The sequence below is a fragment of the Anas platyrhynchos genome, chromosome 15 (assembly GCF_047663525.1).
Source record: "Anas platyrhynchos isolate ZD024472 breed Pekin duck chromosome 15, IASCAAS_PekinDuck_T2T, whole genome shotgun sequence".
Lineage (NCBI taxonomy): Eukaryota > Metazoa > Chordata > Aves > Anseriformes > Anatidae > Anas > Anas platyrhynchos.
This window is the reverse complement of record NC_092601.1, coordinates 19,478,459-19,501,876: the sequence shown is the minus strand read 5'-3', so window position 1 is coordinate 19,501,876 and position 23,418 is coordinate 19,478,459. Positions and strand designations below refer to the sequence as shown.

Below are 23,418 nucleotides of genomic sequence, written 5' to 3'. Positions count from 1 at the left end.
TTAGCCTGGTTGCACCCTAGTTAGGAACAGGTGATGCCATTTCACTGGACAGTGCAGAACAGCAGTGTTCCTGCTGCCCGGGCTGCAGCTCCTCACCACAAGCAGCGGGTGAATCCAGGTGACGTGGAGCCGTGCGCTGCTCCCGCTCCTGTGAGCAGGGGGGCTGCCTGCATACACCAGTTGTCCAACTGGAAGCCTCGCTGCAGAAATGACTGGTATTGAGCACGTACATCTCGCAGTTAAATGGCATCCTAATTAGGTCCTGAGCAGTGCACACGTTGAGCCCTGGGTAGGACTGCGGCCAGAGCCGCGCTGCCTCCTCGGGCCAGGACAGCTCCGGAGGGGGGCAGCGTGGTGCGGGGCTCCAGCAGAGCCTGGGTAGATAAACACAAAATAAATAATAATAATAATAAAAGCACTTCTCCCTCTCTATTTCTGTGTCTCAGAGAGCTTTTCCACTCACCAAATGCTGCCGCAGAAGGGCAGCTCCCTGAGCCGTGTGATGGCCCCGGCGGCAGCGGTGGCACCACGGCACCAGGGCTGGACACCCCGGATGGCACCCACCCCCCTGCTGAGGGGCATCATTGGGCCAGAAGAAATGTGGGTTTACATAAATGAAGGAACCAGTTATGAAAAGCTGTATGGGTTGTCCAGTGACCTGAGTGTAACTGCTGCGTGACTTCTTCCCTGTGGAACTGTCCCAGGATCTCTGAGTTGGGCTCTGGCACAAACACCTCCACTTATTTATCTTATTTTTTAAATCTTTATTTACATCTTCACTTACAGCTATCCCAGAAGCCTTTTCAACCTTCTTTGTATCAACTTCAGTCACCATTAAAATATTTAATTTTACCAGGTAAGTTTAGGACCAGCTGATGTTTTAGACACATTACAGATTAGATCGATGGTGCCATTTTCTGTGCCAGTTTGTCCCGTGTACCTAATTTCTCAGCTGTATTTAACCGCTGTCAGTAGTGCATCACGCTAACATAACACACAATGCCCTGGGTGTAGAGGAGATCATCGCAGTGTTTTTCAGCTGTATTTTTAGCAGGAGGTTTTTGCTTATGAAATAAACTTTCTCATGAAGCAAGTAGAGAGACAACGCAAAGTCAAGCAAAATCCAAGGTCATTTGGCTTCGTTGGCTTCACAGCTGATTTTTCAACCTACTGAGCAAATGGAGCCTGCTCTATTTTCAGCATTAGAGCTGCCAGTGTTGTTAATGGACATTGTTCTCCAGGGAAATAAGTAGCAATAGAAGGGCAATTATTTTGACAGGACAGAGGTTAGAAACTGGGTAAGTCCCGGTATTCACCGTGAAACCTGTTCATTCTAGCTTCACTTGAAAATACTGTTTAAACACAATCCCACATTCCAGTTTTGACATAATGGTAGGAGGTACTCTGGTGCAATTTAAAAGTAAAAATCCCTTTTGTTCCCAAACAACAAAACACAGGGACATTTGGGAAAGTCTGACCAAGTCTTGATTGAACAAGAATCTGTGGTTACTTTTCCTAGCAATCGTTACGTTTTACAATGCTGAGCCACTGTGCAGCAATTTATGGTTCCAAGGAGTTTTATACACGTTTACTGTTCTGCTGGCAGGAGTTAACAACTCCCACAGTCACTCAAGATGTTCAGGGTTTTACCTCTAAACCGTGTTTGTGAGGGACTGTTGGGTTCAGGGGTTGCACCTCGCTGGCACAGCGTGTACTGGCCCTGGTGTGGGAAAACACAGAAAACACACGTATCTGGGGCTACATGTGTAACACCCCCAAAGGACTAATTGTGTGATCAGCAGGAACCGGCGTGTAACAGACGTGAGGATGAGATTAAGACATAAAATGCAAATGCGCAGCTGAAGTCTGAGAAGGGCTGACAACCCAGCCATGGGTGCGCGGCCTCATCCCAGCACTCATGTTCCACCTCAAATAAACCAAAGAGCTTTTTACCCATCTGCTGATTTTTATTCTGGCTTTGCGAGATGTCCTTCGGTTTTCTTGTCATGTTGTGGAAGCAGAGATCATTTATCCTAGCAAGAGATCACCACCTTTCGGGAGCATCCTGCCGGGGCCGGGGCAGCCTTCCTGCTCTGTTTAAGCATCAACACGGTGCAGCCTGTGCTTGAAAGACAGGCGGTGTACAAAACACCTGCAGGGAAACGTGCCCAGCAGCGGTCTTGATAGTAAACACAGCTGCTAACGGGGAGTTTGGGACGTCAGGACGGGGCTGGGAGCTCCCTTCGGAGCATGAGCCCGGCCAAACGCCGCTGCAGCCGCCTGCGCTTAGGGGCCAAGAGCAGCGGCGCCCCCCGGCTGCTGCACGGCCCCGGGGGGGCGCGGGGAAGGCGGCCCCGGAGCGAGGCACCCCCGGGGCGGGCAGAGCCGGAGCCGCCCCGCGCGGGGCCGGGGACAGGGGGGGCTGCCCCGGGCCGGGCCGGCGGGGGGACGGGGACGGGGACGGGGACGGAGCAGGGCCCGAGGCGGCCGGGGGGGGCCGCGGGGCCCCGGAGGGCTCCGACGGGGCGGGCGGGGCCGGGGCGGGGCACGGCGGCGGCGGAAGGGCCCGGCCCGGGCCGGCCTCAGGGCGCAGCGCCCGCGGACCGCGCGGGCACCGGCAGCTACGGGCAGGTACGGGCAGGGCTCGGGGGCTGGGGGCTGGGGGCTGGGGGCTGCCGCTGCCCAGCGTGGACGCGGCGCCCCGGCCCGACGGCTGCCGGTGGCGGTGCCACGCCGGGCGCTGTCGCGGGGAGGCGACGCCGCCGTCGGGGCGCGGGGCCCGGGCAGGACGCGGGGGCAGCGCGGGGGCAGCGCGGGGGCAGCGAGGCGCCGGGTCCGGGGGCGCCCCGGGACGGCCCAGCCCGACGGCACCGCGCGGGGCGGGGGCGCTCGGTGCCCGGCAGCACCGGGACGTGCCCCGGGTGGGGGCCGTGGGTCGCCGTCCCGGCGGGCGCAGCACCGCGCGCAGAGGGACAGAGCTCGGGGCGGTTCTTTGGCGGCGTTTTTGGGGGATGCGGAGCTTCCATGGCCGTGGTGCCCGCAGTGAGGAACCCGCTGGGACCGCCCCGAAGCCGCCCGACCTTTTCTGGCTTTGGCAGCATCCGTGCGGGTTACCGTGCCAGCCGGGTGTCCTGGACGCGCCTACTGTGCAGTCAGGTGTAGTTGTTCTTATTTAACCTCTGTTTACACAGGGCCTTCATACCTTAGTCTCCCTGATAAGAGGTATGGAAGCAGACCGCAGCTTTCTGAACGTTTCACTGTCCATTTCCTTTGTTCTGGGAAAGGTGCCACCCGCCCCGCGCTGCTGCGTCCCGGGGCGCCGGCAGAGGATGCTCCCTGGCCGGGCTCTGCCTGTTGCAGAACCGCAGCGCTGCGTTTGGGGAGGAGCCACCGAGGGGTTTTGCTCCTCCGCGCTCAGGGATCCGTGCTGAGCGTTGCACAAGCAGCAGGTGTAACTCAGCAACGTCACCTGAGTGGCGAGCGGGGGGTAAGGCTTCTCACTGCCCTGGGAGGCAGCAACATCATGGGAAATCCAGGCTTCACGGCAGGGAGAGAAGGGATGGAGCATCTGATGTACAGTGCAGAAAGGCAGGCAGATGCTTTCTGAGCTCCCAGTGCTGTGTGTGCCTGGCAAGGACCAGGCAGCACCGGCAGGCGTTTGAGCCGGCGGCTGCGTGTGGCATCACACAGAGCCAGCAAAGCAAAGCGCCCGCTGGGCACTCTGTGCCCCCTGCCTTGGGGGGCTTTCATCGCACAGTGACACCTCGCTGCTCCGCTGTTCCTTTCATCTGCCATCCTGTAAACTCGTGGTATGATAAAAAACTTCCCTCTAAGCTGCAAAAGTACCATTAGCTAACATAACCATCTTCTCTAGGAAAACAAGGCTGGTTGTTTTACTGCAGTCTTTTCATCAGGCTCTAGAGGAGATGGCATACGAGCAGCTGATGATCAAAGAGCTATGACTATTGTGTGTCTCAGTAGCGAAAGTAGGGAATAATTGCAGTATCGGGCTGGTACTGCTGGGGTGGTTTTACAGCCCAGGTATCACCTGCAGCCTCCCGGAGTGTGCTGAGTTTTGCTTATGTCTTTATTTCCTGTAAGTGGTAACTGCCCCAGGAAAACCCTGGAGGAGATTAAACACAGTCAACACGGTAATTTCGTAATGTGGAAGTCTGATCTCACCGGTAAGGTGGAGGAGTTTCACCCGGGATGATGCTAGGAGTAAGGCCGGACTCGTGGCCCATGGGGGAAGGTGAGGACACCCGCACAGCACAGAGGCTGCCTTCGGGATGGCCTCAGTCAGCGCGCAGCTGCGGTGCTGCCGGGAGAAGGGCTCGGGGCGGCCGTGCACCGCAGAGGGCTCGTGGCCCTGGGAGCAGGTCCTGGAAGTGCTCCCAGGGGAGCCCGGCTCACAGACAGGTGCCAGCGGCAGGGCCGTGGTGCTTCGTTCACTGCACACCGCGAGGTGCAGCCCTGCCAAGCCCCGGGGAGCCGCGCAGCAGCCGCAGCGCATTTACAGGTGGCTGAGGGGAACACAAGGTCTGCTCCCATCGGTGTGTTAGAGGGGGAACCTGCAGATCAGCAGTGCGATGATAAAAAACACAAAGGAGGAAAAGGAGCAGGGCAGCCCAACGGGTGTGCGTTCCCCTGCCCTGACCTTGGGAACGGAACAGTTCTCCTGGGAGGGAACCCCTGCAGCAGCTGTGAGCTGCCGTGTTTCTGGGGTCCCTGAGCTTGCACACAGCATGAATAATGGGGCTGGGGGCAGCAGCAGGGACAGCGCTTTGTGAGCATTAGCTCAGCACTGCTGTGTGCCACCCACACTGCTGGGGGAAGCCTCCTTGGCCCCTGCCCTGCTGCAGCCCTGCCACCTTCCTCGGAGGGGATTGTGTGAGGGGGTCTCAATTACCTGAACCAGGCCAGCAGCTTTGACATTGAGGAAAAAATGGTTTGGATCAGTTTAAAACATATCTAAAAACTATTTCAATTCCATTTTCCACAGTATGGCCAGAGTGTAACTTAAAAATGAGAAACTGCTGCCCTTCAGCACGGTGTTTTTGTGATTGCTGAGCTGAAGACATAAAGCAAACCACAAGGTTTTCTAATCTTTACTTAAAACTGATTTGAACGTGGTCATCTTTTCCTGTGGCAGCACTTTGCCACTGCTATTGCTAGCAAGAAAAAGACACTCTTAAAGTGGTTAAATGGAAACAAATTCAAGATGGAGAATAAATGTGTGAGTGACTCCTGCAGAACTGAACAAAGACTAAAGGCAGGTTCAAAACTGGCCATTGAGCAACTTCAGTCAGACACGAAACATATTCTGCATGCACTCCTCAAACCGCATGTACACATCTCAACATTGTCATCAGGAAAAAAATTGTTAAAATCAGGCTTAGGGAACAGTATTAAAAATAACAACTTCTTCTGGTGTTCTCAGCTTGATGTGCAGCTGATGGAGCCGTGCACCGAGCACCTGGGATCCTCTCTAGCAGGTTTCAGGGAGCAGCAGCAGCCCAGGCTCCGTGCGCAGGCAGCGCCGTGTGTCAGCAGGAAAGCAAACAGATTGCAGGGCATGCAGCCAGTCAGGTCCAGCAGGGCTGGATTTTGCCCAGCAAAGTGTAGGTGTGTTTTAAATTTAATCTAATCTAAATCTTTTATTGGATTTCTTAAAGGTGGAAAATATTTACTAGTTTGCTTTGCTGGTCTCTCTGCCTTTAAGTGTATTTTGACTGTACTGTTTATAAATCAGACCCGTCTTGGTGCCTGTGACTTGAGCCCGGTACTGAGTACTGCTCCTTACTGAAATATGGCTGTATTAGTTCAGTGCTACTGCTTCTAGGATGCTGTGATACACACAGCATTTATCTTGAATTCTATTCCCCTACAATTGAAGTCTGGAGAATTTTCTAAGTAGCTGACTCTGTTTTGTTTTGAAATCCTGCCTCAGGATATTAAGATTTAGTAACACAAATTCTCGCCTTAAAAATAGCAGCACAAAATGTTCTATTTACTCACAATATGAATGTAAAATATGCAGCATCTCTCACATGAGCCATAGAAACATACCGATACTATCTTAAAGACAAAGGAATTTGGTGGGAAAAAAACATCCATTGTTCTTCCTCTGGCGGGCAACATGTACTTAACAGCATTCTTGGTCTGGGAAAGACACTGCAGTTTCTAAGTCCTGTCCCCCCTTGGTATTCTGGCACACTGCAATACTTTTTCCTCACCCACTTTAAGATCCCCTCTGGTAAGCCCCGCGTTAGCCGAGCACCACGCAGGGTTATCCTGAAGGGGTGAGAGCAGTGCCTTTCCACGTCTGAGCGCTCGGTCCGTCAGCACTGACCAAGCCCTCAGACACTGTTGGGCTGCAGCAGCAACAGCGCTTGTGGCTTTTTACAGTGACCTGGGTGACACTGGGGGCAAAACACCTCCCAAGGAAACCCATTACAGGCTAACTTGAAATGACAGAGGCCTGGGGATTCGAAGCCATTTTCGCACAGGGCTGTCCCTCTGTCCGTCTGTCTGCCCCAACGGAGGAGCCCCGCGCGGTGGAGGCTGCGAGGGGCCCTCCAAGGACAGCTGCTGGTGGTGCTGGGAGGAAGCCCAGGGCCAGGGCAGCTCCTGCTGCTGCCCCGGCACCGTGTGCCCACCCTGGTGCAACACGGCCACCCTCCCAGGGATGGGAAGGACGTGTACGGAGCCAGGGCTCTGTGTGCTACCGCCAGGCACACAAACCTCATGCAGGCCCAAGCAGCTTCCCTCCCGTGGGGCTGAGAGGCACCACAAAAAGGGACACGGCCGCATCCACCACTTTGGAACTGCAAAGCAGAAATGCCCCCTTACACTCTCTCAAGAATTTGGGGCCATTTCACTGTCACAGCCTGCCATGAGGAGCTCCAGCCCCAGGTTTCTGCAGGGCTACAAACCGGGGCTGTCACCATGTAACTGCCGTTCTGCCCCGCTGGCAGCACCGCTGGGCTTGGCCTGCTGCGAAGCCCTGCTTCTCCAAGCAGCTGCTCTGATCTCTCTTTCCTGCTTGCAGACACCAGGATGAACGTGAAGAAGTACTTTGTCCGGGCCCTGCACCGCCTCCAGAAGGGCCCCGGCTACACCTACAAGGAGCTGCTGGTCTGGTACTGCGACAACACCAACACGCACGGCCCCAAGCGCATCATCAAGGAGGGGCCGAAGAAGAAAGTCATCTGGTTCTTCTTAACGCTGCTCTTCGCGTCTCTGGTCTTCTGGCAGTGGGGTATCCTCATTAACACGTACCTCTCCTACAACGTCACGTCGTCGCTCTCCATCGGCTTTAAGACCATGAAGTTCCCAGCAGTCACGGTCTGCAACGCCAACCCCTTCAAGTAAGTTTTCCTTTGCCTGATTTATGCCGTTGCATGTGAACACACGCAGTTACAGCACAAGATACACGGGGCTGTTCCTGTCTCAGGTATCATTGGGAGCAGCAGTGAAAATTATCCTTTGACTCACCAAGTGGCACTAAAAAACAAACAAATGAGAACAATGTAAAAACAAATGGCTCGGATCCAAAGCAGGGGTTGTGTGCTTGCGAGTTTGTCTGTTTCTCATTACTGTATCAGCTAATCTAATAATGGTTATTGCCTCCCTGTAAACTTTCCCTGGCTCAGAGAAAACTTGAAGTTCAACTAACTTGTCACAATCAAAATCAGTCTCGTGATCTCTCCCCACAATTCCTTTCTTTTTCCTCGCCATGAACATACCTCTTATCGCGTACACTCCAGCCATTAAGAGCTAGTTAAACAGTGATATCTGCTGTGAGCTACAGCAACATAATTACAATTTCAAAGGAGCAACTGATCTTTGCTAGGGTTGCTTCAAATTTATATCCACGCAGTAGCGTAGCGCAAGGTGAGATGCTCTCGCCTGAGGCACAGGGATCTGTTGTTTTTTCTCTCTGCTTGCTGAAGTTGTTTTGTGTAAACTTCAGTGAATTGCTGAAATACAACACAGGCAGCCCTGTGCCAACAGGCTGTGAGCGAGGTTTGCCAGTGAAGGACTCTGTTTATCTCCGGATGATTTTACACCCAGCTGCTGGGAGACGCGGCGCCCCGCTGGCTGCGCACAGAGCCTGGCGCTGCCGTGCAGCTCGCCTCCTGCAGCTCCCCGCAGCCACAGCCCCACACGGGCCTGGCACAGCGGCGTGACGGAGCCCGGCCACGTCCCGAGCGCCCTTACACCAGCTGGTGCCCGCCTGTCGCCCTGCAGGTACTCGGAGGTGAAGCACTTGCTGAAAGAGCTGGACAAGCTGATCGAGGCGGCTCTGGAGAGGATCCTGCAGCCCACGCACGGGGACACCATCACACCCCTGCTGCTGAACGGCAGCGACAATGCCTCCGAGGGGCTGGATCTGGCACTCTGGAACCAGATTCCACTGGTGCTCATTGATGAGCATGACAAGGACAACCCTGTCATCGTGGAGATCTTTGAGACCAACAGGACTGCTCCAGGGAATGGGACAGCTCCGGGGAACGGGACCTCTCCGGGGAACGGGACTGCTCTAGAGAACGGGATCTCTCTGGGGAACGAGACTGCTCCAGGGAACGAGACTGCTCCAGGGAACGGGACTGCTCCAGGGAACGGGACCACTGCTGCTCCTCCTGCCCCGTCCAACTTCACCTCTGAAGAGAAGAAGTACAAGCTGGCAGTGAAGCTGGTAAGAGGGGGTGCGGTGGCGACAGCATCCCCGCCACGGGGAGGGCCGGGCACAGCCTCAGTGGGTGCGGGCAGGGCTCTGCCTGTCCCTGCGCCATGCAGCAGCCCCCAGCCAGGGGCTGCCCGCTGCACCAGGGCAGGGCAGAGGGGGGGCTCTGCCTGCCACCTCCACCCCTTCCTCTATGCCCGTACCCAAAGCACTGGGGACAGGCTGCGGCCACATCCCCTGCCCAGCGCCCGCTGCAGGGGCACAGTGGGGGCACGCGGTGGCCTTGCTTCCCCCCGTCCTGTTCTCCCATGGCCTCAGTCCTGCCAGGCAGTGTTACAGGCCAAGACCTTGGAAGCTGAGACAACTGCAGCCTTCAAGAATTGAGCAAAACATGATGTTTTCTGTAAGCACGGTGAGGTAACCTCTGGGACTGATGGAGAAGCTGTCCAGCTGGGAAATGTCCCTGGGAAAGGGCCCCCGATCTAGTGGGTGGCATCTAGCTGGAACTAGATGATCCTTAGGGTCCCTTCCAACCCCCACTCCATGTGGTATCACTCTCCGACCCACCTGTTGAGCACATTCAGATGTGGCCACCGTTCCCTCAGCTCCTGCCTGGCCGCAGCTTTGGTCCCTCAGGACCAGGGGACAGGGCTGGCCCGGGGCAGGAGCTGACTGTGTGTGTCTCCAGTGCAGCCACCAGGGCTCCAACAACTGCACCTACAGGAACTTCACCAGCGCAGCGCAGGCGGTGACGGAGTGGTACATCCTGCAGTCCACCAGCATCCTCTCCAAAGTCCCACTGCAAGAAAGAATCAGGATGGGCTACCAGGCAGAGGACATGATCCTGGCATGTCTCTACGGGGCCGAACCCTGCAACTACAAGTAGGTACACACTGAGCCCTTCCTGGCACATCAGGAGTGGTGCAGGATGCTGAAGGCAGGACAGCTCTTTTATTTTTTATTTTCTAGTTTTTAAAGTATATATAACAGCATTTCCCAGATGGTTTCTGGATGCGATCCTGGCTGAAATGGTATTTTTGGATAGTGGCTTGGTGTTTAGTTTGGATGGGCCATTTTGCTCACAATGTATTGAGGCTAGCAGCACTGATGAGACCTTCACTAGGAATTTAGCAATAATCGTTGCCAGCTCAGGTGTTGAGTCAGCACAGAGACACAGCCCTCAGTTACGCCTTATCTTTTTACGCAAGGCTCTGAGAAATGCATTTTATCCATCACTGTTTCTTGTGAATGCCGAATTTATATATACAGTTTTAAGAAATTCAAGTGCACAGCAGCAACCCAGGCTTCAAGGAATCCTGCCAGCAATACCACTTCTGCAAAGAAGGCAACAGAGAATTATTATCAAAGAATGAGATATAACACAAGCCAAAGCCTGTTACTATAGCTGAGATCAAGCCAGTATTTTTGGTCTCATCTGCATGGCAGGCTATTCTTTTCCATTACGATAGAGCATTATCCTCAACAGCTGTGCCTCGGTACATGTCAGTACCTGGCTTTTCTTTGTTTCCAACAGCAGATTGATTGGAATTACATCAGCTGAAATTTCTATTCAAGTGTTCAACAAATGAAGCAATTTAAAGTGAATCCCAGAGCTAGCTGCCAAAAGCCAGTCTCACCACATCCGTTATTTGATAACCCTTTAGTTCTCCCTGAGAGTCACAGTTTTATGCGCATGATTCTTCCAGGAATTTCACCCAAATCTATCACCCAGACCACGGTAACTGCTACATCTTTAACTGGGGCATGGACAAAGAGGCTTTGAATTCTTCCAACCCCGGAGCCGAGTTTGGTAAGAGAAAGCTGCACTAAAGAAAGAGTTAAAGGAACAGAAGCGCTGGGAATTATTCTGTCTCTCAATGGCAGTTTCTGTTATCTGTAACAGATTTGTAATTTCTTTTTCTCCAGAGCACTACAGCAGGGAATAACTGTTTTCCAGAGGGTATAAGTCCCCAGAATGGAAATCTGTTGCATAGAGAGAAGTAACGTGACTACAGTTAGCAGAAGTGTAACATCTGGATAGGCAAAGTATCTGAGGGAATGGCTGAACACTCAGTGAGATATTTCCATTCTGTGCATTTGCCATCATGCGTATTTACGCACGTGTAACCCTGCTGTGGCAGACAGGCTTGGGTTCTTCCCCCAAGGACTGGAGATTTCTGTGCACAGTGAGAGGAAAAGATGCTCAGGTGTTTTGTTGTTGTTTTTTAATAAAGACCTAAATTTTGATGCCATTCCTGTTCAGAATATTTTGTTTGGTGCCACAGGGCTGAAGCTGATTCTGGACATCAGCCAGCAGGATTACATCCCCTACCTGTCATCTGCTGCTGGGGCACGGCTGATGCTGCATCAACAGAAGAGCTTCCCATTCCTCAAGGATCAGGGCATCTATGCGATGGCTGGGACGGAAACCTCCATCGGCGTGTTGGTGGTATGTGTGGCATTCCTCTAGAGCAGATTGTCTGAGAATAATGTTATCTGATGGGACCGCCACCAAGTTTGTTTTAAGTCTTGGCTGAACTGGCTCAAACCAAAAGAGTCAAGGCGTGCTCTAGCTATGGGCTGGAAAAGTTTATGGAGACTTTTATGTAACTGTCCTGGCAAAGTGCTTTATTAAAGCCAAAATATTGAGCCCAGGTCATTGTTCCCTCCTCTCATACTATGTCAGAAGGTCCCTCGCTAACACACGCTGTTGGCATGTCACTCCAGAGCCCAAGTTTTGGCTGGCAACTCTGGCCAGGGCACCCGCTCTGGGCCTCTGGTTCTCCTAGAGCAGAGGTGCCAGAGCACAAGATGACAGCGATTCTCTGAGTTTTTTTCCAAAGCCAGCAGGGAATTACATATGGGAATTACAGAATCTCTGGAAAAGCAGCCCCAGGTGCTCAGGGGAGCAATAACCTCACGTTTGCTGTCTTGGTTTTCTTTCAGGATGAACTAGAGCGGATGGGCTACCCCTACAGTGACTGTACCATGAATGGGTCTGATGTCCCTGTAAAAAACCTGTACAGCGAATACAATACTTCCTACTCCATACAGGTAACACATGATTTTAAATCAAACAAAGATGTTCAGGGGAACTCTTCAAAGCAGTTGCAGATTTTGACTGGCTTGTCAGGTTACTGGAGGCTCAGCAGTGATAAGGAAGGAAGCATAACCTAAGCATGGGAACCTTCTTTTCTGGTAATAAATCAGAACTCAGGTCTGAACACGCAGTAGCCCCGGGTTTGGAAACAATCCAGTGAAGCCACTGTATTTGCACTCTGTTGCAGGATCAAAACCTAATGACGTAGTTATTAAAAGTTACATCAAACTATTACGAATATTGTTTTGGCAGACAACGCAGTTTCGTGTAACATACAGTCCTCATTCCTGTTCCAAAGCAGCTCACATAGCAAGGAAGCAGTATTAGTAATTTTTGCCTTATTTAGGCATGAAGTTTGTTTCATTTTGAGAGGGATGAAAACGGGCATTGCTGTAATTTTCTCAAAAGCCGTAACACAGAAAATCCCCCAGCATCTCTGTTGTTAGGCACCCTGGTACAGGCAATGTACCAGCAGAGCGCTGATTTTCAGACCAAAAAGCAAAATATTTTTACCTTGACATACAAACACGATTTAAAGCTGGTCTCAGCTGCCTCAGCTCAGCTCAGCTCAGCTCCACCCACGGATGGTTCCTCTCACCTGAAAACATCAAAGTGAGAGGAGGTGAGCCGGGTGCCCCCGCTCCCATTAACACATCCTGGCTCCTTGGTGTTGCTCCTGAAGGGGTCAGTGCCTCGCTAGTGCTGCACGTGCCGGCCGCCTGCCACTTCAGCTTTCTCCTTCCAGGGGTCCTTTAAAAGAATACCTGATCCTGACGTGTCACTGAGGCAATTAATTTCTTTTCAGCTGTGAGAATGTCTTCTTCTACAATTTCCATGCTTGGCTGAAATCTTTTAATTATAAGGAGATCAACTGCAAGGGGCGGGCGTGCAATCATTACCTGTGTTCAACACGCGAACTTCTTTAAACTCCCGGGGTTGCTGAGCAGTCAGCACGCCCTCACGTGCCGCTGTGCCAGTGCCAGTGCTGTGCCCAGGTGACTGCAGTGCTAGGAGGCTTTGCTGAGAGCGCAGCTTGTCACGAAGCAGGATGCCTCCTGCTGCTCCGGCTGCTCCGGGCGGATAACAGCAACCTGGGTAACTGTCGTGCTGCTGGCTTTAACCACGCTGCTGCTCTGCTGCCCTAAGGTGCAAAGCAGCTTGTATTTTGTGTACGCACATAATGGTGCTACTGCCCTGACAGGGATAAACACACGGGAGGGATCCCTCTCCTGAACACACCTCTTCCTTTTTAATCCTTCTCTCTGAGAGAAAGAAGTCAATTTTTACGCTGAGAAGGGCTGCTTATTTTGTACAGGAAGTGAAGACAGACCTTTGTCTTTTCTTCACTTTAAAATTGGGATGAGAAAGTTGAGTGTTTGTAAACCTTGAATCTGTAATAAAAATATAGTGTAAACATCAAACACTGGTTAATTTGTAACAGGCTATAACATAAGGGAGAAACAGTCCTTAGGGGTGAGATCTGGCAATAAAGAAAACACCAAAAACATTTTTGGGGTTATTTACAAATGACTGAAGAATACATCTCAGACAAATTGAAGGGGTTTGGTCTAGCAGGCTTTTTGCATTTCTGCCTTTATATAATTATAACAATTGGACCACTTTACCCTACTTTTTAAGATGCTTGTATAATGTTTAAGCAAATACTTGAAATGATTGCATTATTACTTAAAAGTTGCTAAACGCTGGCCAGGGTACTATGTCCGCATAATTCCTGTCACTTCAGAGACCTCTCAGCAACACCAGCCTTTTTTATCACTCCATGATTATAGTGAATTCTGTAAGCATTTCGTGTTACATAGACATTCTCTGACTGTCCTACCTAGCTGAAACTGTTAAATTCAATTATCTTCTCATAGACTTTGTTATTGCTTTGTGCATTGTTTCATGAAAAATCCCACTCCAATCTCTGATGATTAACTTCATGCCTCGCTGAGCTAATGGCAGTGTTGCAGCCCTGGATCGCATGCTGTCGGAGCTGCAGCTGTAATCCCTTCAAGGAGAGAAACAGATGCACAGATAAGATAATTCAGATTTCCAAAGCCTGCTCTTTTTGTTGAAGTATTTTTAAAGTCTTGGCTTTCAAGTGGAAACCAACCCTTTGTCAATATGTGATATAAAACCTGGAGACAACAGCTGTGTCTGTGGATAAAACAGAACATTTTTATTCCTTTTTGGAAACTCTATATTGCTTCCACGAAACCCTAAAATAATTAAGAATTGAGCAGTTCCCTGTGCGGCTGGGAGCAGGCATGCAGCTCCCTTCTACTCCTGCGAGGTGAATTACCCACGTTAACTTGCCACTACAATTTAGCTTAAAAACCAGAGTAGTAGTAAAAATGCAACATAAAGAGAAATGTAATTGCAGTGCAGCTATAAACATGATCGCTTACTCACCAACCTCTTCTTTCTGTTGGAATCACTGCTCTGTGACAGACCACAAACAGTGCTGCTGTGAGGGGCTGCCACGCGGTGCTGCAGCAACTGGAGACGCTTGGCACAGGCTGGAGGAGCATCTCTGTAGGATGGCTCCCATGGCAGAGGCAGCTTTCTCTCTGTATGGAGCTACAAAACCTTCTACTTGGTGCAAGAGAGCCCCTGGAAGGAATGTGCCTGGGAGCAGGCTAATTCTCATAGCAAACACGGACAGCAGCAACACAGAGCTCACCAGGGAAGTACACCCCACTTCTAAGCAGCTCCCTCTTCCCTTTTTCCAGGCCTGCCTGCGTTCCTGTTTCCAAAATCACATGGCTGAGATCTGTGGATGCGGTCACTACATGTTCCCTTTACCCGAAGGGGTAACTTACTGCAACAACGACGATAACCCAGGCTGGGGTAAGAGCACCAACAAAGCTGCCTGTACGGCCTTCCCAGGGCACTGGCACGCAGGAGGGAGGGCCTGGGTGCACGTTTATCACTACTGAGAAATTAGAATTGAATCTATGAAATGAATATAATCCAGTAAGTGCGGTTCTTATCTAAACAGAAGCTTCGATTTTTTGTTTTCACCAAACAGCATACTGCTATTCATCACTGAGATCAAGTATAAGACAGAGACAAATTTGCATTGACTCTTGTAAGGAAACATGCAAGTAAGTACTTCGACTATTTCTGGCAGCTGTAGAGGTAAAAGAATCCTGCATTTTGTCTCCCAGCAATTCTGACCTCCTTAAAATTGCAGAAAACTGAGTGGGGTTGCTTATGTAAATGAGAACTGAAGTTCCAGTGACTTCTGTGTTAATGTTCTTTCCCCCTTCTTCCTAGCGACACGCAGTATAAAATGACCATCTCTATGGCAGACTGGCCATCTGAAGCCTCAGAGGTAACACTGATTTCTTGTTTTGAAACAGCCATTAATAACTACCCGTTCTTAACCACGTGAATCACTTGGTACTTTTAGAGTTAATGCCCAGGTAGCAAGGGCCTCTTTGCTAAATTACACATTTTCAGCTTGCAGACAGAGCCTAACCCCAGAGCATGAGGCACGAGGGGTGACAACCCCGCAGCAGCATGAGCAAAGCTGAGTGACCACTGAGTGACCACGCTCCCTGCCAGGCGGGCGCAGGCAGGGCACGGCACAGGCTGTCCTCCTCCAGTATCGCTGGCATGGCACAGGGCACGGGTGCTTACCTTCAGCCCTGCCTCGCACACGCCGCCCGGTCGGGGTCTGCAGCGCACTCACTGGGAGCTGTCGCCTTGCTGCTTCGTGCCTTTGGGAGCAGAGCAGCCAGAAACGGGGCCACCTGCCCACAGCACGAGGGTGGTGGAGGCTGCAGGGGCAGTCAGGTCTCGTGGGCTCCCTAAAGAGAGAACAAACACTCATTTGGACCACGCACTAAGCACTCAGGATTAACCTGGGATCGATGCTAGGTGTGCAGCCCTACCTCTTGCCCCCGCCACGCACCAGAGGCTTTGCTGCCCCGCTGGCTGCCCGCCTCACAGCACGCCGTGCCCGCATCCTCCAGGCGGGCAGCACGGCTCCCAAGGCAAACCCTGTTCGGTACGGTGTGCCTCGTGACACAGAGTCAGTTAGAGCTGATTTCAGAGGAGATTTCAGACATGCACTGTGATTCAATTTATTCCGGCACATGGCCACCAAGGACTTCACACACAGCCCTTACAGAAAAACTTTATCTTAACAATCATCTCTAATCCTGAATTGATAAAACAACAGCCAGCATGGCTCTGCTACCGCTGCATAAACGCAGCCACAGCAACTGTGCTTGAGCAAAGGCATCTACAAGTTGCGAAGTGCAGGAGTTAGGAATGGGTAAACACGCACCATCTTCTGCCACAAGCTCCCGTTAATTGCCTTTGCCTCCTAAGCACATGGGACGAGTGCCTTATGAACTCACCGCGTTAAACCAGAACGCCCCTGCAGCCCGACACCATCTGTGGACACAAAGTCAGAGTCAGTGGAGGCAGCGTGGTGACGTGCTGTAAGCCCTGCACAAACCACCGGGTGGGAGTGGGACGGAGGACACTCGACCAACACGTTACTCAGTGTTTTTAATCCAACAGAGCTGGATTAAAACAGGACTACTCAGGACAGGTTTCTTACTGCCCTGGGTTCCTGCCCTGGCAAGTGCTTAGACAGGATGCTGTTCTCTGTTCTGAATTAGTTCTGTTTCCCTAGGACTGGATTTTCCATATTTTGTCTTACGAAAGGGACATGTCAACAAATGTGACCCTGGACAGGTAAGTGAGAAGCACAACCACTGTATCTTCTCTGTCGAGCCTGCCTACATTAGTTGAACGCGTGCCTTGGCCATCAGCCAGAGCGCACACTGCTAATGCAGAAAGTAGAACAAGATTCAGCACACGCTTGCCTGGAAAATACATGAAGCAAGAAACGCACCTCGCGCACATCGTCTGCTCCCCACAGTAACAAACGGGGTCAGGCACAACTGCGAACATGGAGTTAAATTAACATGAACATGAGCTATGCTTCCAGCTGGTCCCATCCAGCAGCCTGGAAGCTCTGACGTGCTGCTCTGCAAGGGTTCAGCTCCTGTAGTGCTGCGTTCGTCCCTTTATACTTATGCCTCCAAATTGTCAACAGCAGCAGCAGGAGGGGGTTACACCAAAAGCAGGGTGGCTGATGAGTTATCCCTCGATAACCTAGGCCCTGAGTTACAGGGAAGAAAGGAATGGGCAGGCTGGGGAAGCACAGGCAGCTCCCGTGGTGTTTGTTGCTCAGCATGCCTGAAAAGCCAGTTCTTGCGGAGGCCGAGGAGCCCTGCGTTAACCCACGTATTGCAACACAGCCTGGGCTGGTACAAAGCTCCAACCGGGTCCTGCCCTAATGCCAGGCCCTAAAAACAAATCAGAGCAAAACAAAAAGAAGATGCTTAACTTCTGCATGGTGAGCAAACACCTCACCAGCACCACCCAGCCTCGCCAGCAGCTCCGTGTGTGCCCTGACTGGCTGCTGAGGGCAGAACCAGGGCCTGGGCTCCTGCCGCCCTGGGGCTGTTGCACGATGCGGCTGCTGTGTCCCTGTGGCTGGAACACAAGCAGCACTGGAGCACAAGCAGTGCAGTGCTCAGGGGAGGCTTCAGACCAACTAAGGCAGCTGGGAAAAAAACACAGCGGGCAGCCCTGGAGAAGGTTCCAGGTGCACAAGTGTTTTTGCAGGAGCAGAGCCACATCCCTCCCCCAGCACATGTTCTGCAACAGGGAACGCTGCTGGGCTTCTCCCCGCAGTGGGCAGAGGTTCCTGCTGTTGGGCTGGGAGCTGCCCTCCCCCTGTGCAGCGGGCAGTGCGTGCCCGCGGGATGCCTGCAGTGTGACTTACTCTGAGCTCCCGTCCTGTGTTGCAGGACCGGCATCATCAAGCTGAACATCTACTTCCAGGAGTACAACTACCGGACCATCTCGGAGTCTGCTGCCACCACGGTGAGTGCCCCGCGCTCGCTTCATGCGGTGCTGCGGCAGGGTTGCTGTGGGCTCGGCACCAGAGCCCACGGCACCAGCAGCCCCACCTCACCTCTCTGTCCCGCTCTCCCACCTGCAGATTGTCTGGCTGTTGTCGAGCCTGGGAGGCCAGTTCGGGTTCTGGATGGGCGGCTCCGTGCTGTGCCTCATAGAGTTTGGGGAAATCATCATAGACTCCCTGTGGATCACTGTTATCAACATCATCGGCTGGTGCAAAGGCCTGAAGCAGAAGCGGGCGCAGGCGCGGTACCCGGACGCACCGCCCACGGTGTCGGAGCTGGTGGAGGCTCACACGAACCTGGGCTTCCAGCACGAGGAGGCCGGCCCTGTCCCCAGCCCAGGGGCCGAGGCGCTGCCCCCGGAGCCCGGCACCCCCCCACCCAACTACGACTCGCTGCGCGTGCGGCCGCTGGACGCTCTGGGCCTGGACAGCGACGCGGAGACCGAGTAAGCAGCACACCCGCTGCCCCCGCGGACTGAGCTGCTGCTGTGCTCGGTTCACAGCTTGCTGAGCAGCCTCCGACGCTTTGGCAAAATCAGGAAGGAGCCGAAAGCCCTCACTCTCCTCCCCTCCCCTAAAATGTTCACTGTGAAGAAGCGCTCTAATAAATCCTGCAATAAATCTCAGAGCCTGCGTCAGGCTCTGGCTTTAGCACACAGAGCTTGTATGAATCGACTGGTGATATAATAACCCCGCTTCTCTCCGATGAGCAGCCATGCGCACAGGCATGTGTGGAGCTCTTCCTCCTGGGCAGCTTGGAGGATGCCGAGCTCCTGGGTCTGCCCAAGGGGCTGCGGTGCCAGAGGCACGAGGAAGCAGCGCTGCGAGGCAGCCACGCTGGGAGGGGACCCGGGAGCCCTCCAAGGTGCAGGAGCAGGAACTGTCACAGCCCGTTGGACAGAGACTGCAGCTTGTGCTGCAAGCGTGTGCTGCAGCGTGGGCTGAGCCAGATCTGCGGGGCCCCAGACTGCTTTTGACTAGAGATCACCGTAATTCCATGTCTAAATGGCTCTGATGTAAACAGAGTGAAAAGAACATCCTTTTGCTGCTCGGAGGCTTCACGCTCTGCAGTCTGTTTGCTGCTCAGTTGTTGTTAATGCTCGCCCTGAGGTGAGCACACCGGTTAATGTGTGTCAGAGATAAGTACTCCAGACTTGATAAAGCTTCAGGCGCGGAGAGGAAGCACCAAGACATTTACAGTACCATTCTTGGCAATAAATAAACAAATTAATTGAAAAGTCTCCTTTAGAGAGGTTCCTGTTGGCAGAGGGTGGAGCTCAGCCTGGCAGGGTGCTGAGCAGCATCTTGGGGCAGAGGGCGAGGGGCTGCACTCGCCTGACCTCGCTGCTGCCTGCACAGGGCGCTGAGCCCAGGGCACCGGCACCGGGCTGCTGGCACCGCGCCTTGCCAGGGGGCTCCGTGCCCATCGCAGCCACGCTGAGGATCTGCTGAAGTACTTGTGCAGAACTTCAAGAGGAAACATGATCGTGTGGTTAACTCACAGGACTGGGAACTTGATGTCCTGGGCATGGTTCCCAGCGTGGCGTGACGGCTGCGGGTCCCAGGGCAGCCGGTCCCAGCGCCGTCCTTCCTCATGGGCCCCAGCACATTCCCCATGGGTGGGTGTGAAGGTGGGGGCCGTGCCCCCGGGGGTGCCGGGGGCTCTCGCAGCATGCCGTGCTTGGTGGCAGCGTGCCGAGGGCTTTGTGCTGCTCGCGGGTGGGTGCTGCCAGCACCCATGGTGGCAGCAGGGCACCCAGCTGCCCAAAGCCACCAGGACAGCGCCCGCGTGCCTCCAGCACTGCCCCTGCGTGGGGACAGAGAGCACCGAGTGCCCCGCAGCACGGCTGGCAGCAGCCCCCATGGCTGATCCCCCACATTCAGACAAGGACCCAGCCCCAAGTACCGCATCTTGAGCACACTGAGCCATAAACCGTGACAACCGCAGGGCCAGACTGGGTAGGGAGGAGATGCTGGCCTGGACACAATCATCTCTCTAAGGGTCCCCTGTTCTGCTTTCCCCTGGTTTTTGTTCCTGCTGTTTGCACTGCCCAATTTCTGTGTTTCTGCCAGGCGGAAGGTTCCTGCACACGCACAGGTGAAAGCACGAGTTAGAAAAGCAAAGCCTTTCATTTGGTTTATTAAATTCCTGGAGCCTTTCATTATGATCTGTTTCTAAAATAGGAGCCTGTTACAGGTTACCTCGTTTGCACAGGCCAGAACCAGTTACCATTGCCCACGGTTTTTCTGCTTACATTTCCTTTTCTGCGCCTATCAACAAACAAGGTGAGATACAGAGAGACAGATTTACCTTGACTAACTGTCTGGAGCGTGAAGTCCTCAAGTGTTCGAATTACAAATCACTTCCTCGACAGGAGTTTCTTTCAGCCACTTAAGGGATAAGGCAGCAATGCATCTCCAGGGTCAGGGTTGCAGTGGTAAATGAACAGGGGCTGCACGCTGCCGCCACCACAGGAACCTCCCTGAAGTTACTCACAGGTGGCACCGAGGAAATAAGCAAGAACCTGAAAAGTTGAAGGGAGCAGGTATATAAAAACCAAACACCGTCACCAGATTTTAGGAATTTTAGATCTTTCTTGCATTAGAAAGCTGCAGCTGCCAGTGCCAATGTCACAGAAGGAAAAGGAGAATCAAACCTATCGACTGCATTTGGGGTTATTCTATTTACTCCAAAGGCCTCTTGCAATTCTGAGAGAATGAGCTTTTGCTTCCTGCTATCCCAGTCAGCTGGGGACAATGGCTTTGGTGAGGCTGCACTGTCACTGCCCGCTCCTTCTCTGCGAGGAATTTCTCTGCTCAAAATTCTTTGAAAAAGTCAAACCCTTAATGACTGGTGGATTGCTGGTCTAAGGCTGCAGTTGCAGTTACAAGACAATGTGCTGGAATATTTGTAGCCTTCATTTTCAAAAGACTTGACTAATGATTTTTTTTAACTTTATGATTAGCTCCGAAAAACAATGGCAATTTACAATGAAGTTTTGATTTTCTACTCCTTCTGACACCTACAAGTTTTACAGACATTTTCCAGTTTCACTTGGTGATTCCAAGAACAGGACACTTAACCACTGTCTTTAAGTTAAATTCCAATTCTTAAATAACAAAACAATGCCAGGAGACAGAATTACAAGGAAACACACCGGCTGTGATGCCAGCAGCTGCCACCGGCAGGCAGGTTCCTGTATGCTGAAGCAATTCTGCTTTAGCGATCACGTTCTTGGTACATTTGTTTTTTCTGGTGTTGGTCTTGGTGCCATTCCTAACCATTCCACTTGAACCAGCTGGTATTTTTAAAAGGCGTTTTATAGCACCTGGAACAATTCCTCCAGAAGTTTTGCCTCAGATAGTAACAACACACGATTACCTTCCATAGACGGAGCAGAGAACAGATTTGCTATGCTACATCAGAAAAAGAACTTTAACAAAAAACACTTCAATCCTCCAGCACCAGACTCCGTGTGAATTGGAGCAGTAAGTCAGACCTCAGCAAGCAGAACTCATCCCCCAGCTGCAGCCTCACCTGCCTCTGATTCCGACCAGGGTGAGGAGTGGAAAAGTAGGGGTAGTTTGCAGTCACCTGCAGCCAAAGAACACCTAAAATAAAGGATACGAGGAATCCAGATTTAGGGTACCCCTGCTTAGAACATCCGCTGGCTGCCCCAGAGCTGTATTTGTTGGTTCCCCCACCAAGAGCCTGCTGACACGGCCGCTCCAGGCCAGCAGAGGCATTGTGCAAGTGGGCACCGTAAGGATCCTGGGGACAGCCAGAGCTCAGCAAGTGACAACAACCGCAGTGACAGGGCAGATGAAAGGTGGTTAGGAAACTTGCTACAGACAGAGGAATCCAGTTCTTACAAGAGCTGTCCTAGACTTTTCAGCTCCTCGCTTCCCCTCTCCCGAATTGTCTTACCCAAGGCTGCAGAGCCACGGCCTGGCTCCTTCATGGAAAAGGAGACCCCTGTGCGGGGGCAGTGCTTTGTGCCACAACTGACCCAGAAACAAGCGGCTGACACCCTTCCCCACCAACCCCATAGGCACAGACCAACCCATAATTTCCTTGGGGAAGACCTCCAAATGATTTTGCAAGTGAAAAAACACCGCCCCCTCCATCAAGGCAATACAGCAATGTGCCCGGGCTCATGCAGGAAGCCAGCAGGAGAGCTGACAGCAAGAGCCTGGGCACGTATCCCCGTGCTCTCCCCAACAGACATTATCAGCACCACTTCCAAGAGAGCCAGTCGCAGGGGAACCCAAACAGCTGTCCATACAGAAAGATGCTGCAAAGGGACGCCAGGCGCTTTTCTGCAGGGCATGCTGCAGGGACGGGGAGGTGGGGGCACATCGGGCAGGCAGCCCTCCCGTGCAGCCCCCCGTGGGTCCCATCCTGGGGCACCCTGTGCAGTGACAGGAGAGGCAGCAGCAGGTCTCAGCGAGGAGCTGGCAGCGCAGGCAGCCTCCAGCACCTCAAACCTTTAGCCCCAGCTGGGTGCCTGCCCAGGGCTATTTGCCCTGTGAACTGCTGTAACAGCGGGCAAGAACAGCTTCAAAAATCCTCACTTTCTAGTTACAAGCCAGGAAAAGGATGGGAGAGGCACAAACAATGAGATTCACCCCTCTCACACCTATGGTAAATCGGAACAGCATGTACTCTGGCAGGACACGGGCAGTTTACTATTCCAGTTACTGCTGGTTTATAGAGGGCGTCTGACAACTAATAAAAGTGGAAAGTGTCTCGGGTACTTGACTTAGTCTCTTTACTAGTTTAGCTCTTTCCCAAATGTACTGATTGCCACACACAGATAAGCGTATGTATGCAGCGTTTTTTTGCTGTCGCGGTAGTGCAGCCACAGGAAGACTCGGCTGTGCCCTGCACGGGACTGGGCACAGAGGTGTCCAAGAGCAAGGCTTCGCAAGTCACAGCAGAACAAGGCACCCGAGAAGTCCCAGCTCAATACGGCACCAAATTTCCCATTCATTTGTGGATTTTTTAATAGTCTTTTCATACTCACAAACAAAAAGAATAACCATCTAACTGAGAACAGTGCCAAGAAAATAAATGCAGAAAACTATTTTAATTTTCTGTTCTGAAATGTCTTAGGTTCCAAAATTTGCAAAGTCTAAAAACTGTTTATAAAATACCCTTCCTCTCCTCACCTCCCCAGACTAAATTTTTGGCAGTAAAACACGACCAAAGTCCAGACGAGAGCAGCAAAGGAACCCGATTTTACCCCCTAAACACATCTGATAAAAATAAGCCTGCATCTGCATGTTACATGTGTGCTATAGAACACACAAAAAAAGGTGTTGGTGTGACAAAAACAGGCAGGGGACTTCTGAAAAAAAGCAGCAGATTTGGCAGTCACGGCAGCTAAGCACACAGTCACCAGGGGAGATGTGTCAGACTGAAGAGTCCCAAAAGGGGCCACCACAAACGTAGCAATGCTGGGACAACAAGCAATAGCTGTTAAAAAAACAGAGGCTGTTTTGGACTGTTTTCCCTGGCAAAGACAGCAAAGAGATTTGTGGATCAAGCAAAACACTGATTAGAGCAACCTGAACCAAGTTAAGGAAAGAGGCAAAAATAGGCGTACTGGGAAAAAAATTACTTACCCAAGGCATCTGGTGTTGAAAAGAGGAGAAAATGGTAGAAGCATA

At 52.3% G+C, this 23,418-nt stretch overlaps 1 protein-coding gene and 1 long non-coding RNA gene across 3 annotated transcripts; one reads left to right on the top strand and one right to left on the bottom strand.

The window, feature by feature from the left end:
* Positions 1 to 420: 420 nt before the first annotated feature.
* On the bottom strand, positions 421 to 9,397 carry LOC139998777 (uncharacterized). Of its 2 annotated transcripts, none has more exons than XR_011803698.1 (3): positions 9,257 to 9,397; positions 3,203 to 7,506; positions 421 to 2,152 (listed from the first exon to the last, which is right to left on the bottom strand). It is a non-coding gene; the product is annotated as an uncharacterized lncRNA (long non-coding RNA). The 2 variants fall into 2 exon arrangements; XR_011803699.1 differs by having other exon boundaries at positions 421 to 2,119.
* SCNN1B (sodium channel epithelial 1 subunit beta) lies at positions 7,060 to 18,405 on the top strand. The gene is made up of 12 exons (XM_027469160.3): positions 7,060 to 7,370; positions 8,254 to 8,701; positions 9,378 to 9,571; positions 10,396 to 10,499; positions 10,975 to 11,138; positions 11,636 to 11,743; positions 14,525 to 14,642; positions 14,824 to 14,899; positions 15,072 to 15,129; positions 16,444 to 16,505; positions 17,630 to 17,705; positions 17,824 to 18,405. The coding sequence occupies exons 1-12, from the start codon at positions 7,060 to 7,062 to the stop codon at positions 18,193 to 18,195; spliced, it is 2,091 nt and encodes a 696-aa protein (XP_027324961.3). The 3' UTR covers positions 18,196 to 18,405.
* The last annotated feature ends 5,013 nt before the right edge of the window (positions 18,406 to 23,418 follow it).

Coding starts and splice junctions, on each gene's coding strand:
- SCNN1B (XM_027469160.3), top strand. CDS start 7,060: ATGAACGTGAAGAAGTACTTTGTCCGGGCCCTGCACCGCCTCCAGAAG. Junction 8,702..9,377: donor ACAAGCTGGCAGTGAAGCTG/GTAAGAGGGGGT, acceptor GTGTGTCTCCAG/TGCAGCCACCAGGGCTCCAA. Junction 14,900..15,071: donor TCTTGTAAGGAAACATGCAA/GTAAGTACTTCG, acceptor CCTTCTTCCTAG/CGACACGCAGTATAAAATGA.